Consider the following 19,708-nt stretch of genomic DNA (forward strand, 5'->3'; position numbering starts at 1 on the left):
TCCAAAAGGTCAACCCCACAATGAAAAAACTTGATCTGTAGTGGTTCACAATCTAAACTCAAATTGACCCACTCCCTAAATGTTTGCACTTAGGAGTAGAATCCACTAAGTAAAAAGTTGGGCGACACTTACAACTCAAAGGTCTCAAGTCCGATTATAACTATTAGGTCCACTAAGGAACAAGCCAAAATGTGTTGATAATCATAGTTGTACTTCAATGTGCCAAGTCAATTAACAAACAAATGTGCATGCACAAACATTCAAGTCTAAAAAAAATATATGAAGATTTTATAATGGTTCGCATTGTTGTTTGGTTTGTTGGTCCACTGCCAAGGTATTTTACAATTTGATTCTATTACGTTTGCCAAGTGGTACTTACGTCAAATTGCCTGTAAAACCAATTTATAATGTTACCCACATAAGGACTTAGGTTATTCAATTGATTACAATAAATTTATAATACACAACCTCACATAGATTTACAATAGCACACTAGGCATATAACTAAGAACCGTAAGGGGATTTTCCAATAATACACTAGGCAATCCAACTTAGATCTAACAAAAGTGTTGACCATAGGTTGATTCACATTGTTTTTTTATGATAACAAAACTTAATTGAACTAATAACTTACAAATCTAGTATTTCAGATACTTAACCTTCAAGAGCATCTCAAAGTCTAAAACATCGAAACCAAAATGAAGACCTCAAGCACAAAATGAATAACATCACTTGAAGAAGCACCCACAAGGAAGAAGCCAACGTGAATATTGAGTTCAAGCTTCAATAGACAAATGGTTAAACTTAATCATATTATGTAAGAAAGTTTTTTCTAACTCCTATTCCTTAAGTACTTGTGAAGATCGGAGCTTTAGGATATAAAATTGCATATACATGTTTAGAATCATCATACATATCATTTAGAAACATGTTAAAGCACTTAGAGAGATTCTCATGCTTTCTAAAGATATATAAACATATCTGGCATTAGAATGATCGATTAGTGATTGACTATGATCGATCATCCAGAACTGTGTAGGCTAAAATATATAAAACATGATCGATCAACCATAATTGATTGATCAATCATTAAGAAAAATAAGGATCGATCGGTCATAGCTATCCAAGCAAGCTGAATTAATATGGAATGATTGATCATCCCACTAGATTGATTGATTAGGTAGAACCTTGCCAGTAACGGACTTAAAGCAAAATCAATGAAATGAAAATACATTGATTGATCATACTTGCATTGCACAACCAAAGATAATCGAGATTGATCGATCAACCATTAGAAATGATTGATCAACTTAAATTTTTTGGAGCAACAGTAACATGTTGATTGATCAATCCATTGATCAATAAATAGTCGTTGTGAAGAAAAAGTAGTCGTTATGATCGAATGATCGATCAATCACTTACTAGTGATCGACCAATCAACGGTCTGATTTTTGCCAATGGGAAAATAACGCTTAGTTTGAGTTGGGGAAGCTATAAATACCCCCACCAAATCATGTGTAAAGAGAGGCATGACATTTATTGACATATATTCAAGCCACCAAGCTTTATCTTGCAAATTCCCTTTCAAAAGTGTTTTTGAGTGATCCCACTTTATAAAATCTTTATCACTTTCAATCATCCTTGCATGCATGATAGTACATGCTCCTTGATCATTCTACAACGTACTACAAAGGAGGAGAAAGTTTGAAATCTCTCAAGGAGAAACATCTCTCCAAGTAAGGTTGCACATTTTCCCCTTTCTTTTATGTTATTGTGAGAGGTTTATCTAGAACCTGATAATCTAGATAGAAAGACATAGCTAGAGCTAGAATTTTGCAACAATCTCTTGGGGATATTGGGTTGTATAAAAATTGTGTATTAAGTTATACGTGGCTGAAGAGAACTGAAATTTCTTTGTATTTTCCAGCTATTAGAGCGTAATAGTGAAAATTTTCCCAAACAAGGGTTCTTGGACGGTCACTACCACTAGGGGAACATAAAAAAATAACTTTTTTCCCCATATGGTGTGTGCATGATTCTACTTACATTGAATTGCTTAATTGCATGGTATTTTATTTTCTTGCACAAAAAAAATTTAATTTGAATATCTCAATCCCCCGCTCTTGAGGAGCCACATGGGCCAACAATTGGTATCAGTGCAGGCCAAAAACTTAATTGAACTCAAAATTTTCTTGATTTTGAAAAACGATAAATGGTATCTCAAGATAAATTGCTCCTTCCTGAAGAACAATCTGCCAACCGCCCACCGTTATTCAATGGAATGAATTCTGGATAGTGGAAGGTAAGAATGGGTTTTTTCCTTCAATCCATGGATCGGGACATTTGGCATGTAACCAAGAATGGACCCTTCGGGCTCAAAAAGCTTGAAAGTGGCATCTTGGTTGTAAAGGAATTTAGTGAATTAACTAGGGAAGACAAGTAACAACTCAAAACAAACTCCAAGGCCGTAAACCTATTGTTATGTGCCTTAGGACCAAACGAGTTCAATAGGGTCTCCACATGTAAGACAACTAAGGAAATTTAAGAAAAACCTGAGGTCACACATGAAAGAACCACTAGAGTAAAAGACTCTAGAATCAGTCTGTTGATAGCCCAATATGGTGAATTTAAGATGGAACCGGTTGAGTTAATTGTTGAGATGAACTTAAGGTTCACTCATATTATAAATGAGTTGAATATCTTAGGAGAATAATTTCCTAGTATAGGAAGAATGATAAGCTTAAGGCACTTCCAAAGTTATGGGATATGAGGAAGATAATCATCAGTGAGAATGCTAACTTTAGAACCATTAGCTCAGAAGAACTACTTGGAATTCTTCTCACATATGAGATTGAACCTAAAGATGTAGACGAATAACAACCTAAGAAGAAAACATTGTTCTTAAGGCCAAAACATATGCTGAAAGTAGTTCTAGTGAAGAGAGCTCAGATGAAATAAATTGTATCACTAGACATCTTCAAAGAGTGTATACGGAGAAGTGAAAGTTCAGATAAGGCTAATTCAAAGCTCGAAATGACAAATTTTAAAAGAAAATTGATGTTTGTTTTGAGTGTGGTAAATTGAGACATAGAAGGAACAAATGTTCTAAATTGGAAGAAAGAACCCCATTCTCAAGAAAAGATCCATAGGACAAGAAGAAGAAAGTTTTGATCTTAGCTTGGGATACAATGGAGGATGAGTCTAGCCACTCGGAAGAAGAAGAAAGTTATGTAGGACTCATGACTTTTGAAGAAAATGATAATGAGTCTACAACTTCCGAAAATGGTATGTGTCCGAGCCAAGGCACAAAAAATATTTGGATTTTGGACAACGGTTTCTCAAAGCACATGAATGGTGACAAAAAGAAGTTCGTTAAACTCAATCCCAAAGATGGAGGTCATGTAACTCTTGGAGACAATAGTAAAGGTACCATAAAAGGAATTGGTAAAATTGGCCCCTCAACTTCTTTCATATTTGATGTTTATTATGTTGAAGGGTTGAAGCATGACTTACTTAGCATTAGTCAATATTGAGATAAAAGAAATAAGTTTCATTTGAGTAAGACAAATGCTTAGTAAAGAATGAAAATGATGAACTAGTACTAAAGGGACATAGAAACAGGAATCTCTATGTTGCCAACAAAGTAAATATACCCTCAACTAGTGCCATTTATTTGTGGCAGTGAGAGGACTACCAGATAAAAAATTTCAAGAGAGAAACCTAGTGATGCTTGCCAACTTGGAAAACAACACAAAACCTCGTTCAAGACAAAAAATGTAGTTTCAACCTCTTGACCTCTTCAACTAATCCACATGGATTTAGTTGGACCTACCCGAACCTTAAGCTTAAATGGAAAGTGTTTCACCGTAGTGATAGTAGACGACTATTCAAAGTTGATATGGGTAGATTTCCTTACCCACAAGGATGATGTTTTTCCATCCTTTGTCAAATTAAGTGAAAAAGTTCAAAAGGAACAAGGCTACAACATTATCAAAATTAGGAGTGACGATGGAGAAGAATTTGAAAATTCACATTTCGAGAAATATTGCACAAAGCATGGTATAGACTATACATTCTCAGCTCCTTGAACTCTTCAACAAAATAGTGTTGTCAAGAGAAGAAACTAGACCTTAATTGAAATGGCTAGAGCTATGCTTCATGGATACAATATGCCACACGTTTGGGGTCGAAGCTGTGAACACGGGATGTTATATCATTAATCAAATAAGCATAAGACTACTTCTCAACAAAACTTTGTATGAGTTGTATATGGGCACCCTTCCCAACATTACATATTTCAAAACCTTTGGATGCAAATATTCATATCGAAAGAACCAAAGAAAAAATTAGGGAAATTTGACTCTAGAGCTGATATAAGAATTTTCTTGGGGTTTTCTACTCATAACAAAACTTATAGAGTATATAACAAGACATCTATGAGAGTAGATGAGTCAATTCATGTTGAGTTTAATGATTTGGATTCTCCAAAACTAACTCCCAACACTAAATTTTGATTATAAAGAAGGGAACCCCTTCGAGTCATCCCAGGGATCTCAACCTCAAGACCAAAATCTTGAAGAGAGCCCAATTGATTCGAATGACCAAGAAAAACCACCTATGGAGAGCCAAAAAACAAGTTCATGGCTGATCATCCTCTAGAACAAATCATTGGTGACCCTCAAGGAAAAAATGCAACTAGAAGAGCAACTCATGAGACTATTGTAAATAGTGCATTTTGTTTCTCAAACAGAGCCCAAATGTTTTGCCAAAGCTTAAAAAGATGACTTTTGGATTATGACAATGCAAAAAAAATTTGAATCACGTTGAAAGAAACAAATTTTGGATTCTAATACCTAGACTCGAAAATCAACAAGTTATTGGAACAAAATGGGTCTTTAGGAATAAAGCGAATGAAGAAAATCAAATAGTGAGAAACAAAACCAAATTAGTTGCAAAAGGTTTAACCAAGAAGGTGTAGATTTTGAAGGAACCTATGCACCCGTGGCAAGACTAGAGGCAATTTGAATCCTACTAGCCTATGTTTGTCATATGAAATTCAAATTGTTCCATATGGATGTAAAGAACACATTTTAGAATGGGTACATACAAGAAGAAGTTTAAGTTGAACAACCCAAAGGATTTGAATATGTGAGTAAGTTTTACCATGTATACAACCTGCATAAAGTATTGTATGGGTTAAAGCAAGGTCCAAGAGTGTTATGAAAGATTAAGCGAATTCTTAGAAAAGAATGGCTATAAGAGAGGTGTTGATTTGCTAGGGACATTACATAAACACAAAATATCTCAAAGGAATGAGAGAGGAGAAGAATTTTAGCACTTGGGAGAGAGGAGAGAAGAAGCCAAGGGAGAGAAGGATGAAGAAAAGAGAGAGAGGTGTATGGACGAATTTGAGCCGAGAGGAAGATGCTTGAATGCTCTACCCCATGCCTTGAGGCTATATTTATAGTTGTGGGAAATTATTTATAATAACTACAATACCCTTAGGGCTACAAGCTTCAAAACGATAAAGACATAAGATGAACCTATAGAAGTTCATCTTATTTACAAGTCATGCCACCCCTACACATGTGGGCGCCTTTTAACAACTTTCTTCTTCTTATTCTTTGGATCCTTGTTTGAGGATGGGGTTTTCCTTCTGTTAGGGTACTTGTTTCTTCTATGTCGTGGTTTTGCCACATTTAAAACAAACGTCAATTTTCTTAAATGATGTCTAGTGAAAGAAATATAAATATTCTAAGAGCTTTCATGACTTGTTTCCATAGGCCTAAGCTAAGAAACAAAAAGGAAAAAAAAGGAGAGATAAGGGAAGAGAAAATTATTTTTGTTGTTTGGCAACGGAGAATCATCGAGAGGAACAAAAATAAGAGAAAAAATAGTTAATAAATTTTCTTTCACAAAATAATGCAATTTGGGGAGAAAAGAAAATAACTAGAAACTTGAAAGAAAATTTTTATCATAAAAATTATACAATATTACTATTTTTTTCTTTTTTATTTTCCACATACATCAAAACAAGATAAACTATGACGGGTCACGATCTATCACTTAAGTGACCCATCCGTCAGATGGTTTTCCACTGATGGTGGTTGAACCTCTATGATAGACGAGACATTTTGTTTGTCGGAGATGATAGCTGAGAAGTTTTATTTGCCAAAAGCTGAGGTACGATTTAAATTTATGAATTTCATATATGCGTCCGAAATTCTATTTAAAGTAATCCTACGTCTCTTCCATTTTCTAAAGAGAAAAACAAAAGACCTTTTTTTTCTCTTTTTCCTTCTCTTCTCTTCCTTTTCTTTTCTCTCCGATTTCTATGTTCCCAACACACCCGATCAGTAAATTTTTCTTGTTGATGAAACAGCAGCCATCCGATCATTTAACGGTGGATCCAACGCTCACGGTAATGTTTTGCATGTTTCATTTCGAAGAAGGCTGTTTCGCATTGGATCAGTCCCCATTTTATGTTAACGGTGCTTAAGAAAGAAACCCTTCTGCTCAATAAATTCCGCTCGCTCGTCTCGCTTCCCACCTCTAAAACCCTAACACTATCTTCCTTCTTTTCCTGCTCTTTAATTCCCATTCCCTTTTCTCCAGCCCTCGTCAGCCATGGCAAGCACGGATCCGGAGCGTAAAGAGGAGGAGACTTCGGAGCCCGCTCCGGGTGAGGACGAAGACACTGGGGCTCAGGTCGCACCCATTGTTAGACTTGAGGAAGTGGCAGTTACTACCGGTGAAGAGGAAGAAGAAGTCCTCCTCGATCTGTAAGTGTTTCTGATATTTCTATTCTTGTTTCGGCCACTGCTACTTCAATTCCCTCTCGCTCGAGTTCGGTTGTCGTGCTACTCTGGCCGCTGTCAATTGTTTTGTGAGCTTATATTGTTTTTTGAGTCTATTGAATCTTGTCTTAGTGATTCTGGAGGTATTTTGCGCGGAAATTGATGACCAGTTATGATCATGTGTCATTTGCCGTTTTTATCTTTTTCGTTCCGTAAATCTGTATACTCAGGTTTTCCTCTGAGGTTAAAGCCGCTGATCTGAGGAGTGTGTTGGCGGTTTTTTACTTAAGTTGTTTTATGCTCTTCATTTTTCGGTTACAATTATGTCTTGCAACCTTTTACTGATTAATCGTTTGGTTCCTTGTCCTGCAGTAAAGCAAAGCTTTACCGGTTTGACAAGGAGGGGAATCAGTGGAAGGAACGAGGAGGTGGTACAGTGAAGCTTCTAAAGCATAAGGAGACTGGGAAAGTTCGGTTGGTCATGCGCCAATCGAAGACGCTCAAGATCTGTGCTAATCATTATGGTTGGATTTTGCTCTATTATATTACTTATTGCAACTAAGTACTAATGTACAATGAACTAATTCTATGGATTGGTACCGTTTTTTCCATTTAGATTTTCTGATTCGTTTTCTATTTTTCAGTTCTTCCATCAATATCGATTCAAGAGCATGCTGGGAATGATAAATCATGCGTCTGGCATGCACCTGATTACTCCAATGGTGAACTGAAAGAGGAGTTCTTTTGTATTAGATTTGGTTCTGTTGAAAGTAAGTTGTGCAATCCTTGGTGATTCTGTCTTTTACTGTTTTACGTGTTTTAGAGATCCACTTTTATGTATGCAGTTCTGTGATGTACCGGTAAACCTATTGATTGAATATGTTCTTTTGTTCAATTTCCTTTTACTAAATCATGATATATTCTTTGGATTTGCTTGTATGCAGATTCTTTAGCCTACTTGAGCTGTTTTCTTTATGGATCTGTGCTCTTGAATATGTTGTAAAATTTTGCCTTTTTGCTGTGTCCCATTTACTGATGTGCACTTTGATTGAAACATTTAATTTTCATCCATACTTGGGGAAGTGATTATGGTTTCAAGTTATGTTAAGGGTTCAGATTTTATGAGCAATAATAATGTGCACTAATCTTGCCTGAAGGATTTGTAGAAAGCCTTCTGATCTCTTACTGTGGATTTTTTGAAGATAATGAGAAACAAATTTCATTGTGTATGAAAAAAAAAGATTTTTTTAAGAGACTTTGGGGAAGACATTTATAGAGCAATAAAAGCATGTAAGAGAGAAGCCCGATTGCATGCATTTTTAAAATTTCAAAATGTTGCAATACAGGTTGTTTTGTGCTTGATTGATCTGTTTTATTATATCGTTATAAATTTTTACTGCTTTATATGGCTGTATTTTCAAAATATTTTCTGTTTCTGATTTTCTTTACTTTTAATTATAGTTTCTTCACTTTCACTATAGTTCGCTTGTTTAAAAAAGTTATTTTGATTTATGGGATATAATTTTATTTTTTGTTTTTTAGCTGGCTGTGAAATGGATATTGAAATAAAATCCTTACTATCCATAATTGATAAGAGTATCCATGTTCTTGAGTTCTACTTCCAGGACAAAATAGATATAGGTAAAAATCATTCTATAATTGATTGCCCAGCATATGGGAAGTTTGATTTGTAATTTGAGTCTCTTCCAATGTATACATTGGATGGCATAATTATTGAAAATGTGATGGACGATTATCTAAAAACTATTTAAATTGATGATTTTCTTGCTGTATTTATTAAATGTTTTTATAGCTTTTCATAGGTTTTTAATGTTATTTTATTGTTTTCCATGATTTTATTTACCTTTACAGATTATGCATTGTAGCTCTATTTCACACTTTCTTTGGTTACATTGTGTTAAATTTGTAATCACTTACCCGTTGCGAAATTGTAAGAGCATTTATCTGGGGTTTGGTAATGGGTTACCTTCTTTTTGCTTTCTAACTTTATGCAATTTTTAATTCATTTAGAGAGATTCCTGGGAAGAAATTTACTGGCAGACAGGTCCATAATGTTGCAAGAGTGATACTTCATTTATTCTTTATTGATCATTGTTTGTTAGTTTCCTGTTGCTTTGGGCTTCTTTGTTCTATACAAGTGATATTTACAAAATGTGCTCTATTTATGGCATTTTTTTCTTGAAAAGATGGAAGTGAAGCTCCTCTGTAAAAAAAATAAAAATTATACTGTTTTTATAGGCTTTGCAAATTTATTCATTTCATAAAATATCCTTGCTATTCTTATTAACAGAGATAAGGAAAAGTCATTGTATCTTTGTTTGATTATCCCGCTTCTGGGAAGGTAGTTTAACCCCCTTCCTGCTCTAGTCCTAGAAAGAACCTTGGCTGATATATTGATGACTTAATCTAAGAAAGTGTGTCGTTAAAGAAATCACAGTTTAGTTTTACTTATATTTTTACAACTTTTAATAGGCCTTTAGTGTTATTATATTGGTTGTGTTGATTTATTTCTATTTACAGGTTATCTTTTCATTAGATTTTTAACTATGCAATTGTGTAAATATGTGTCGTTCCTTACCTGTTGTGGAAGTTTTAGTGGAAGTATTGGCTGTCCTAAATCAACATTGTTGTTATATGTGAGTCCTTGATACTCAACTGTCTGCTCGTAATGTTTCACTGTGGTCTATTTTGTTTGTGACAATAAGGAGTTTACATAATTTGATCTTGTTTCTGGGCTTAGTATGTCCCTTGTTTGTAGCGTTGCTCCTCATAAAAAAATTCATCATTCAAAAAAAAAAAAAAGGAGTTTGCAGTTAGTCATATATTATTTACTGAATGTCGAACTGGACAAGGCAGAAAAAATTGTGCACTTCATTCTGAAAAAAAATGCAATCTAGTTATTGTTAGGAATTAGAGTACATGCCCGCAAGTGATAGGATTTTCTTTGTGACAATGTAATTATTATTTATTATTATTCAAGGTGCCCTTTATATTTAAAAATTTCTTTGTTCTTATCAGTAAATATAATCAGTTAATTTGCTATTCACACAATGTTTTCTTTAATAGTGCTTGAAATGTGGTCTGATATCTTTGTTCTTTCAGACTGCAGGAACTTCATGGAGATGGTGGAAGAGATTGCTCATTCTCAAGCTAAGAAAGATGAGAAAGATGGCAATTCTGCTGCTGACCTCATTGATAAATTGTCTGTCACAGAAAGCAAGACAGAAGAGGCAAAGGGGAAAGAGGGACCTGCAGCTGCTGAGGAAGAGAAAAAAGAAGCTAGCAGCTCTGAGAAAACAGCAGAGGAAGAGAAGAAGTCAGAATAGACCCCTTCGATTGCTCTTAATTTGGGGATGATTTGGTTTCTGCACATCTTTAATTTGGTTAAGTGGTGGTTTGAGGTCTCACAATCCCATTTCAAAACGTCAATATTTTTTTCGGAATCAAATCATCAGCATTTGTGGAAGTTAGGGTTTGAGTCTCTATCCTTGCATGGAGTTTTTTTATGAATTATTGATTCTCATGTAATTTGGGCTCCGGTTCGGAATTGGGATCCGGGGTAAAGGCAATAGGTGACTGGGGATTGGGAATTTTCATCTTGTTTGCTAGTTGTTTCTCTGGCGGATGATCGTCGCTTCTCATATATGTAAGGTTGTTCAGTTTTGAGCACTTCTATACTTCATGAGAAATGTTTTCTTGTGTGTTTGTTATGTATCTCTATTGAGTTTGCTTTCTACTGGTTTTCATGGGCAGGACTTGGGCCTTCTCTTATGTGGTTCCTCTTCTTCTTTAGGTCTTCTCCTACCCTCTTTTGTTTCCTTCTTGGTGGAAGATTTTGACCTAGTTGGTCCAAAACAATTGGTTTGTATACTGTTGATCCAATTCGAAAAACCATTTGGTGTGAAATATGTGAAATGGTTATCTTAATCGTCCGATTATGATTAGAAGGTTGAGATAACCGTTGATCGAATAACTGAGATAATCATTGATTTGGATGGTTGAGATAACCTTGATCATTATAGGAAACCTAACCGGGTCAATGGGCCTGCCCGGTTGTACCGATTGATCTAATCTTGGTTTTATAATAATGATTAAACCCAAAGTATTTTTCCCTTACATATGTTGGTTTCAAAATCCTCAAATCTAAGTTTGATCATTGCTAAAAAAATTCCCATTATTTCCATGAATTTGAGAAACATGTTTATTTAATAATTACTACTATTTATTTAAAGTGTCTTTAATTATTTGCTTTGGTCTCAATTCGTCAAGAGATTTTTCATCACATGTAACTTAGATGGTCACTTAGCTATGCACCTCATTCCCTATTTCAGGTGAATCATGTAACAAAATAGGAATTAGAGTAAATAGAACCAAAAAATGGAGTATACCCATTACCCTTTGTATTTTGTTACCCGTGTACACCTGTATATAATGACTCACAAGATGAGTTTGATCATGGGAGTAGGGTTAGTAATTCCCTATTTTCTAATTTGACCCGTAACTCCCTTAGATGTAGGGATAGTGGGCAATTGTAACCACTCACTCTCTTGGCGAAAAAAAGAGAGTTTATGAAATAAGGATTGGGTCTAGCAAAGGTAACTTGTGAGACCTCTCCATCGAGGAGCTTCTGAATAGACGAGACGATTTTCTACAACTTTTGGAATTTGATCAACATGACTAGAAGTAAGCGTTCACGCTTCCGTTTCAATTTCATTTATGAAGTTCATGATGAATATAAAAATTCATTTATGCTTGGCTTTTTGGGTAGGGCAAAAGAAAAATAAGAGCATAAAAAATGGTTATGTTTGACCAAATTCTTGGTGTTTTCTCCACATCCTCTCATACAAAAATATTGCCATCTTAATCTCATTTCTTCAGAGAACAGAAACGAGTTTTAAACACATGTTCTGGGCTATAAAACAAGAAAGGTAGGAAGAAAGCTATAAAGAAGAGGGACTGGAATTATTTCCTTTCACAACAATACTAAGCTCTGCTAGGTTGAAACTTGAAATACCGAGGAGTGGCATGTAAAAACAACAAGCAGAAGCGAGTCACAATACAAATAAGCTAATTTCACGAACCATTAGTATATATGAGGCCTACAAATGATTACAAGATTAAGTTAAAACAGCATTGCCAGGAGGTCAGTGGCTTGATGCTATATCATTCACGGGTGCAGGAAATTAAAACTTCAGTTTTAACTCCTACTGAAGGAAAAACAGAAGATCATAAGAACTTGAATAATACCTTACACGCAATACTGCTTACCCACATGTCATATTTGAAGGAAATAATCATCTGAAGTTGGTAGCATTGCAGCCCTTTACTCTCTTACTTCTCATTTGTACATTTCAGTAATCAGGCTCCAACCTGATGGTACAGTAAAAACTTTCATTGTGAACTTCATACAAACAGCTACATAGTGGCATAGTGGCATAGTATTTGCATTCTGGTACTAGCCACCTTCACTTGCAACACCCAAAATATTTTCCTGTAATTTTGGGCTTTTTCTCGCCTTCTCGATCATTGAGAGAATATACATGAATGAACTGGATGTTGGGTCGAGGAAGTGATTGTCGGATATCTGACTGATCCTCTCCCACTGGCAGGTGATTGATGAGTAACAAACACTTGACCCAAATTGATGCCTCATACATGAAGGGGCTTTATCATCAACTTCCTTGATCTTTCGTAGCAGTGTGTCATTTCCCCTGCTGCTTTTTCCCTGTCATCATATTCACACATGGATGCATTAGATCTTCCTACTATTCCTTTTCCTTCCATTTAAACAATTTACATTTGTCTCTCATTGCTTTTCTAACTGTCAAAACTCATCACTACAGAAACCACATTAACCCCTCCCAAGTACTACCACGTAGGCAGATGAACATGAACACCACAACGGTCAATTTTTCTCCCAGTACTGGGAAGGGTTTAATGTGGAAAAAAGCAAGGAACTTGGTTGCAAACCTTCACCAGAAGAAGTTACAAACAAGAAAGAAGGTGGGGGGAATCACTTCAAGCTTCTTTTTGATTTGTTTACTTTAATTATATATTTTAGTCTTGGAATAACAGTATCTGTTCAGCAAAAAAACAAGTATTACACTACCTTGACTGAGGCATGTCTTTGCTCAGACCAGGAGTTAATCCAACAAACTAACATCAAATCCTTACCCAGAAGGCGGCATTTTTCTTTAATATAAGAAAATTAGTATGACACCAATGGAGCAAAGCTGTCAAAACTTTCAACATGTTTGGAAAAATCAGTTATGTTGAACTAGACATGGTTGTGTACACCTCTTGAAAACATAATTTTTTTTATTTTTATTTTTAGAAAAAAAGTGAAATTTTTGAGAAACAGAGTTTCCATTGGATAAAAGAAAAACTACATTACTCCAAATTTTAGAATAACCAACCAGACAATGCTAGATCAAGTTACTTTTAGACTCAGAAACAGGGTTTCATGGGAAATAAAAAATTGCCACTTCAACTGAACCCAAAGTCTGGTCATGAAAAAAGTTTCTGATAGAAATAAAAATAACCAAGTCTCTCATGCACTTGACATAGCTAAGACTTCAGTAATAGATCGTGTTTTTCTTTCAAGGTGGACCAACAACAAAATCACTCTGTTAATGTGACTGACCTATTGATTCCTAAAATATGAATATATTGGCTGCTTATAAGGACTCTTTGAACAAAAAGTCAAGAAGAGAGCTTTGGCAGTCATTGAATCATCTAAAAAGGAAATTATGAAGGTTACAACAAGATTTTAACCACAATAAAAATCCATAGCTGACCTCTTTGAAACCATGAACGACGAACTGCTTGACGAATGTGGCGTTCATTCCTTTGCAAGATCTCATCGACCTTATTTAATTGAGACATCAATGGCCCAGAGAATTCAACTCTCTCTCCGTCATCCTGGTAACCCTGAGAATTCCAAAAGAACTTCACGCATAAATACAACATTTGAGAAGTAAAAAACATAAGATAAATTAAATAAAAAAATTACCAAAACATTTCGTCTAATTCGAAGCTCATCTCTTTGTTGAAACCCATCTGAGAAATCCTGAGAATGAAACATATCTGAACCATCAAATGAATCTGGACGCTCAAACTGGTGCCACTGTTTCATCATTGCATGCTTGGCCAAGTCATAGTCACGGCCCTTAGAATCAACTCGAGCTCCACCATTTGAAATATTTCTCCTCTGTGTTATAGAGTAATCGGGCACAGGTACAAGGCCCTTTGAACTAGATCTACTGTGTGATCTGGAGATAGGATTAGCCTCTTTTCGCTTCTTTACCCATGCAAATCCATTAGAGGGAGGAACAAGTGGGCCCGAGTAAGGAATGTCGCCTAAGGAGTTATGTTTTGCATGGAAAGCCTCATCTGGTGGATTAAATGCTGCTTGCCGTGGCTCATCATTTTGTTTAGTAAGACAATCTTCTTTTAGGCAATGTGGTTCCGCATCGGTTCTATCATGGGTTCCTTGAGCATTCTCAATGCAAGGCTCCTATAGTAGAAGTACATAAATATTTATTCCATGATTTGTCATATTATAAATTTCATTTAAATATGAATGTGTGTGTGTGTGTGTGTGTGTGCTGAGAGAGAGAGACAGACCAAGGTGCCCAATCTACCGAGGCCAGTTGCTTCCCAAGAAACTTTAGTTACTTTTGTTTGCTTCCTTCCTGCTTCAGAACCACGTACTCTACCTGACACCTTCTTCCTGAATATGTCAGAAGAAGTTGGTTAAAACGATTAATTGGATAAATTAGAAGAAATGGTAGCTAGAAGGGCAGATACAAGGTTAGATGAAAGTTGATAAGATGTTCACTGATCCTGCTTTGTTGAATAACAAACATACAAGTCAAGAAGTAAGCTTGAGCACTTAAGGCTAAAATTTGATCAACTTTGGTCCACCCTTCAAGTGTGCACTGGGGTTTCATGAACCTATCATAAAGCAGTCATCATATTCTCTGTTACAAGAGCCTGAAGGGCTTGACAAATGGTTTGAATAGGTTTAATCACTGCAACCAGTTCTACTGAGCTCTAGTCAGATACAAAATAAATAGGCTCAATAGCCCTTTCTTTCTGCTATGAACATCAACATATAGCAGTGGAATTAGGTGGGGGACTACAAGAAAAACATAGGAAAGGGTACCATATATAAAATTATCATTTTCTTATAGCAAACTACATTTATGCTTAATTGGTTTCAATTATATAGCCAAGGTATCTGCCACCAGTTATATATACAGGGTATGCAACTAAGAAGGGATTATGAAGAAAATGTTAAATCTACTAGAAGAGACATAGTAAACTTTTATTAGACAAGTAAATGGAAAAACTATCCTAAAAATAATTGTTAACGAATAGTCCTACATGGATCAGTGAGTACAAACTTGAGTTTATTAGTTGGGAAAGAGGTTTCCTAAGTTGGCAAGTCATTTTGGGATAGGCCTTGGACCCAATTTAACATGGTATCAGAGTAGGTACTCATATGTGGCCCTGCACCTAAACTATCCACTTGTAGAGCCACAAAAGAGGGCCTACACCTAAATTATCCACTTATAGAGCCATAAAAGAGGGCCTAAACGTGAGGGGGTGTGTTAAGGAATAATCCTTCATGGATTAGTGAGTACAAATATCTTGAGTATATTAGTTTGGAAAGAGGTTTCCTAAGTTGACTAGTCATTTTGGGATAGGTCTTAGACCCAATTTAACAATAATAATATAGCTCCATGGATGGACAAATCTATCTGGCTCCAAAAATTCATGAAGCCACAAACAAAAAATAAGGATAGTGAAAGCTAAATAAAAATCTACCTGCGTGCCTCCTCACGACTCTTGGCATCAATCTCCTTGTTTGGCGGGTACTTCGGCAAGGATGAAGGATCACATGCATAAGGCTTCATCATGAAGTACTAGTAAAAATTGAAAAACTTTCAGAACGATTGAAGAAATGTTATACAATAGAACTGTTGCCTCAAATATTTAACAAGAACTAAAATCTATTCTGAATGAGAAAAAACACAGGGAAAAATTCAGAAAAGTAATGTTACATATAGGGGTACAAAATGAGAGAAACCATTCTAGAGTAAGGGTTTTACCTTAGAATTAAGAGCAGATGCAGCTGTGCCCCGTTTGTAAGGTTCAATGGAAAGCAGAGTTTCAATCAAACTCAAAGTAGTTGCAGGGAAACGTTTACAGGTCTCTCGAAGACAACTTTCATAAGGCTGTTGCGGTTTAAAAATAGTAGCATGGGGCAACTTGGACTTCTTCCAGTACTCATCAGGAGGTGAACCACAAAGCTTGAATATTTTGTGTAATTGTTCAATCTGTTGGCAGCCAATAACCGGTTCTTTTCTCAGTCCAACTCACAACACAATCTTACAAATATGTCCTTCTCTAGACAAATACAGACAAAATAAGCATATTCACAAGATCCAAAATTTAATGTTGAATTTTTTTAAAAGAGAGAAACTTTACTGACTTGATTATAACTGAGTATAATGAACCTCTATTTATAATAGAGGAACAAGTAAAATCATATTACAATTAAACTACCCATGTCCTAGTTATACCCAAAGTCTAATACTAAAAGATAAGTCTTAACAAAATTAAACAACTAAACATAAATAGAAGATTAACATTACTAAAAAACCTTTAACTAAGACTCTTTTGTGAAAACTGTAAGATTTCACCATATTAATTCTGGCCCTATGAGACTTCTTACTATGAGAACCATGTAAAAAATTTCCATATCTACTCTTCAACAATACTCATTTCTTGCAATACATAAAAATTTAAAAGTAATTCTACATCTTGTTGCTCTTTTCCTTTATTAATAGGTCAAATGCAGGAGAAAAACAATTTAAGGGTCACTTCAGCTATGAAGTGTCCTGAATTGTCAATTGTTCAAATTATTCAAGAAGCTACCAACTACTAACTTCATGTAAAGAAGAGAAAATATCACAACAGAAAGAGGAAAGCCATATTGACGGCACCATATTGGAAACACATTGATGATGCAGCGTACAACATTACACTTTACTAATAATCAACCTCAGCATGACTCAGGCAAATTTAAAGAAGAAGGAAATGCCAAATATAATACATATAACCATGAAAAAAATGGAAATCATCTGCCCTTTTTTATTCGGGTACAATCTAATTCAAATGTTGCATAGAAGTTCACCTCAGTTCTTCCCTGTAGAATTGGCTTTCCAAGAAGAAGTTCTGAAAAAACACAGCCAACACTCCACAGATCCACTGATGCACCATAATCTGTTGACCCCAACAAAAGCTCAGGTGGACGGTACCAAAGAGTCACTACTCGACTAGTCAGTGGTTGCCTCTGTCCACTGTTATAAAAATTTGCTAGACCAAAGTCAGCCATTTTCAGAATTCCTTCATTGTTTACAAGCAAATTTGAACCTTTAATGTCACGATGCATGATGCCACGTGAGTGGCAGTGGTTCAGGCCAGATAACAACTGGTGCATATAGCACTTGACCTGCACAAAATACCCTGGCCCACATAAATATTTTCCCTTATTAACGGTTATTCAAGAAAAAAGAAAGGCAAGCAGACGGATGAAATTATAAATGGGAAAATATTGGCAAATCTGCAAGAAATTACAGGTCCAGAAATTGATTTTCACACCATGAAGAGTACATCAATTGGGAAGTCTCATAATTGGAATAGATATACTGTGGTTATCTGGAAACTAAATCAGAAATCTTCTGATCATATATGGTTGTCCATTGGACAATAAATTTCAGGTTCAAGGACCATAGAGAGATGCACTTCAACCTTTTTTTGAGGAAAAGCACAAAGGAGTATCAACGAACCTGTGATTCACTAAAGTTGATATCAGGACTTGAGGATAGACCAGCAAGATCATGATCCATGTACTCAAACACAAGATAGATACTGCATGATAACTTTGAAGCAATCAAACCCTCCAACTTCACAATATTTGGATGGTCTAACCTCCGAAGAATCTGAATTTCTCGTGCCATAAACCTCACACTTTCAGGATCAAAATTATCAAACCGGACCTTTTTCAGAGCTACTATCTTTCCAGTATCAAGATCACGAGCTCGAAACACACTGCTGTATGTACCTTGTCCTATCTTCCAGAGCAATAGAGATTTAACAACATTCAGTAAGAAAATAGTAGCATAACATGTACATGAAGCAACTCATGAAGACACGTTTAGTTACATTTCATTTGTACTTCGATTCAAAAAGAAAGAGAGCAAGAATGAAGGGTATGTCACTAAGAAATCGCACATCAAAGTAGGTAAATAAAAGAAATGGCTCAATGGTAATGGAAAACAAAATCCGGCGTTTCAAAATCTATCGAATGGTAATGGAAAAAGGCAAAGCAAAGAGGCCAAAATAAATTGTATCAGGTTGGAATTTCACATACCTTCTCCAATTTCTCAAACTTATCTGCCTTAAGAGGGACCCATCCATGAATGGCCTCTCCCGCGACAGCAGTGAGCCATGCTGGCCAACCAGCGGCAACTTGTTCCCCTTCTACGTACTTGTGCAAATTCCCCAATCTCAGGCTAACCGAATGGGACCCGTGAGAACTCAACCTCCTCAGCTCCACTGGTTCACCGGCTGCAAGAACACTTTCAGCATTGTGTTTCGACCCATCAGAACGACCAGACTGATTTCGGAGTGATGACAGCAAAATGTTAGAATTTTGGTCCCGGAAAGCGCTTGAGTAGTCCAAAGCCGGTGTGACGGAAACCGCCTGCTTCGACGAAATGCAGCCCATTATGAACTATAATGCGGCGACATGGACCGAATTGGGTACTCTGAGAAAACCCAGATTGAAGCCGAAGAAAATCCGTTGAATTGAGTGTACTTAAAATGGGAAGAATGATAGAATAAGGAAAAACCAAGGGTCGGCTCTTACGGAGCTGGTTTAATTGAGCCAAAAACGTAGCCAGGGAAGACCAAGATCATGAACGAGCTGAAATTAACGAAACAGAGTAAAGCGGAAACTCGCGAACTGGCAATATCCAGTAAGACCAGAACAGAAAAGGTCTCGATCGCAAGAAAGAGCTGTACAAGTGTTTGAAAGAGGGAATGGCTGAAAACCCAGAGAAATTTTTTCCTCCTTTTGAATGTCTCCCTGGATTGCGTGATTTTCGCGAGACGGAGAAAAAAACAGAAGATTTTAATGAGTTAAAAGAATGCAACAAACGTCCCGGAATCAACGCGGAGGACCCTCGTGGGTCCGAACCTGCCTTTCTCTCTTGCTCCATGCCGTATACTACCCAAAAAGTAGACAGTGAAAGCTAGCCGTTGGACTGCTTTCTTTTACCCCTCAACCACCCGAATCCATCTTTCTTGCTTACGCTATCCACCATCTCCTTCGGCGAACTCCATTGAGCCATGGGACCCGCAAAGAGAATACAATATCAAACCAGCGCTTCTGAAGTGGACCCCGTAACGTGAAAGCGGGTGGAGGAAACCATTAATGTTTTAGTTTCTGAACAGATTGGACTTTGGAAATCCGCGTTTTTCCCTCCATTTCATACATTGTTCAGACAAGTCAATTTTGTCTGGATATCTTTCCTGTTTGTGGTTTCCCACGAGCAGAGAATACCCGACACCGCAGAGGAGAATGAGGAGCATGGAATATTGCCTGCGATACAATTACAGAGAATAGAAAGGGACAAGTCAAAAGCAAAAGAGGAGAAGCACTGATTAAAAGAAATAAAGGAAGGGGGGAACCGGGAAAGGTAATCGACAATTCCCTCTGCCAAGAAGGAAAACTGGTAAAGAAAAAAAAAAAAAAAAAGCAAAAAAGAAATCATCCTCTCTTTCCACTCACTCCTTCACTGGAACAACCATCGTCC

At 36.3% G+C, this 19,708-nt stretch overlaps 2 protein-coding genes across 2 annotated transcripts; one reads left to right on the forward strand and one right to left on the reverse strand.

The window, feature by feature from the left end:
- The first annotated feature begins 6,479 nt into the window (after positions 1 to 6,479).
- On the forward strand, positions 6,480 to 10,554 carry LOC137953866 (ran-binding protein 1 homolog c-like). Its single transcript, XM_068801404.1, has 4 exons — positions 6,480 to 6,782; positions 7,170 to 7,321; positions 7,442 to 7,567; positions 9,921 to 10,554. Exons 1-4 carry the CDS (start codon positions 6,628 to 6,630, stop codon positions 10,142 to 10,144), a joined length of 657 nt encoding a protein of 218 aa, XP_068657505.1. The 5' UTR covers positions 6,480 to 6,627; the 3' UTR covers positions 10,145 to 10,554.
- A 1,472-nt stretch (positions 10,555 to 12,026) lies between these two features.
- LOC137953865 (protein IMPAIRED IN BABA-INDUCED STERILITY 1-like) lies at positions 12,027 to 18,959 on the reverse strand. Its single transcript, XM_068801403.1, has 9 exons — positions 18,262 to 18,959; positions 17,678 to 17,962; positions 17,023 to 17,340; positions 15,935 to 16,162; positions 15,651 to 15,748; positions 14,445 to 14,550; positions 13,831 to 14,334; positions 13,616 to 13,748; positions 12,027 to 12,543 (listed from the first exon to the last, which is right to left on the reverse strand). The coding sequence occupies exons 1-9, from the start codon at positions 18,616 to 18,618 to the stop codon at positions 12,521 to 12,523; spliced, it is 2,052 nt and encodes a 683-aa protein (XP_068657504.1). The 5' UTR covers positions 18,619 to 18,959; the 3' UTR covers positions 12,027 to 12,520.
- Positions 18,960 to 19,708: the final 749 nt, after the last annotated feature.

Source organism: Aristolochia californica, unplaced genomic scaffold (genome assembly GCF_029961685.1).
Source record: "Aristolochia californica isolate CCGP_79_NKW_82.1479 unplaced genomic scaffold, dmAriCali1.0.hap1 SCAF_16, whole genome shotgun sequence".
Taxonomy (NCBI): domain Eukaryota; kingdom Viridiplantae; phylum Streptophyta; class Magnoliopsida; order Piperales; family Aristolochiaceae; genus Aristolochia; species Aristolochia californica.

Excerpts from the sequence above, each read along its gene's own strand:
- LOC137953866 (XM_068801404.1), top strand. The coding sequence starts at position 6,628 with ATGGCAAGCACGGATCCGGAGCGTAAAGAGGAGGAGACTTCGGAGCCC. Across the intron at positions 7,322-7,441 it reads GATCTGTGCTAATCATTATG|TTCTTCCATCAATATCGATT; the intron begins GTTGGATTTTGC and ends TCTATTTTTCAG. Across the intron at positions 7,568-9,920 it reads TAGATTTGGTTCTGTTGAAA|ACTGCAGGAACTTCATGGAG; the intron begins GTAAGTTGTGCA and ends TTGTTCTTTCAG.
- LOC137953865 (XM_068801403.1), bottom strand. The coding sequence starts at position 18,618 with ATGGGCTGCATTTCGTCGAAGCAGGCGGTTTCCGTCACACCGGCTTTG. Across the intron at positions 16,163-17,022 it reads TTCTACAGGGAAGAACTGAG|ATTGAACAATTACACAAAAT; the intron begins GTGAACTTCTAT and ends GGCTGCCAACAG. Across the intron at positions 14,335-14,444 it reads TCGGTAGATTGGGCACCTTG|GAGCCTTGCATTGAGAATGC; the intron begins GTCTGTCTCTCT and ends CTTCTACTATAG.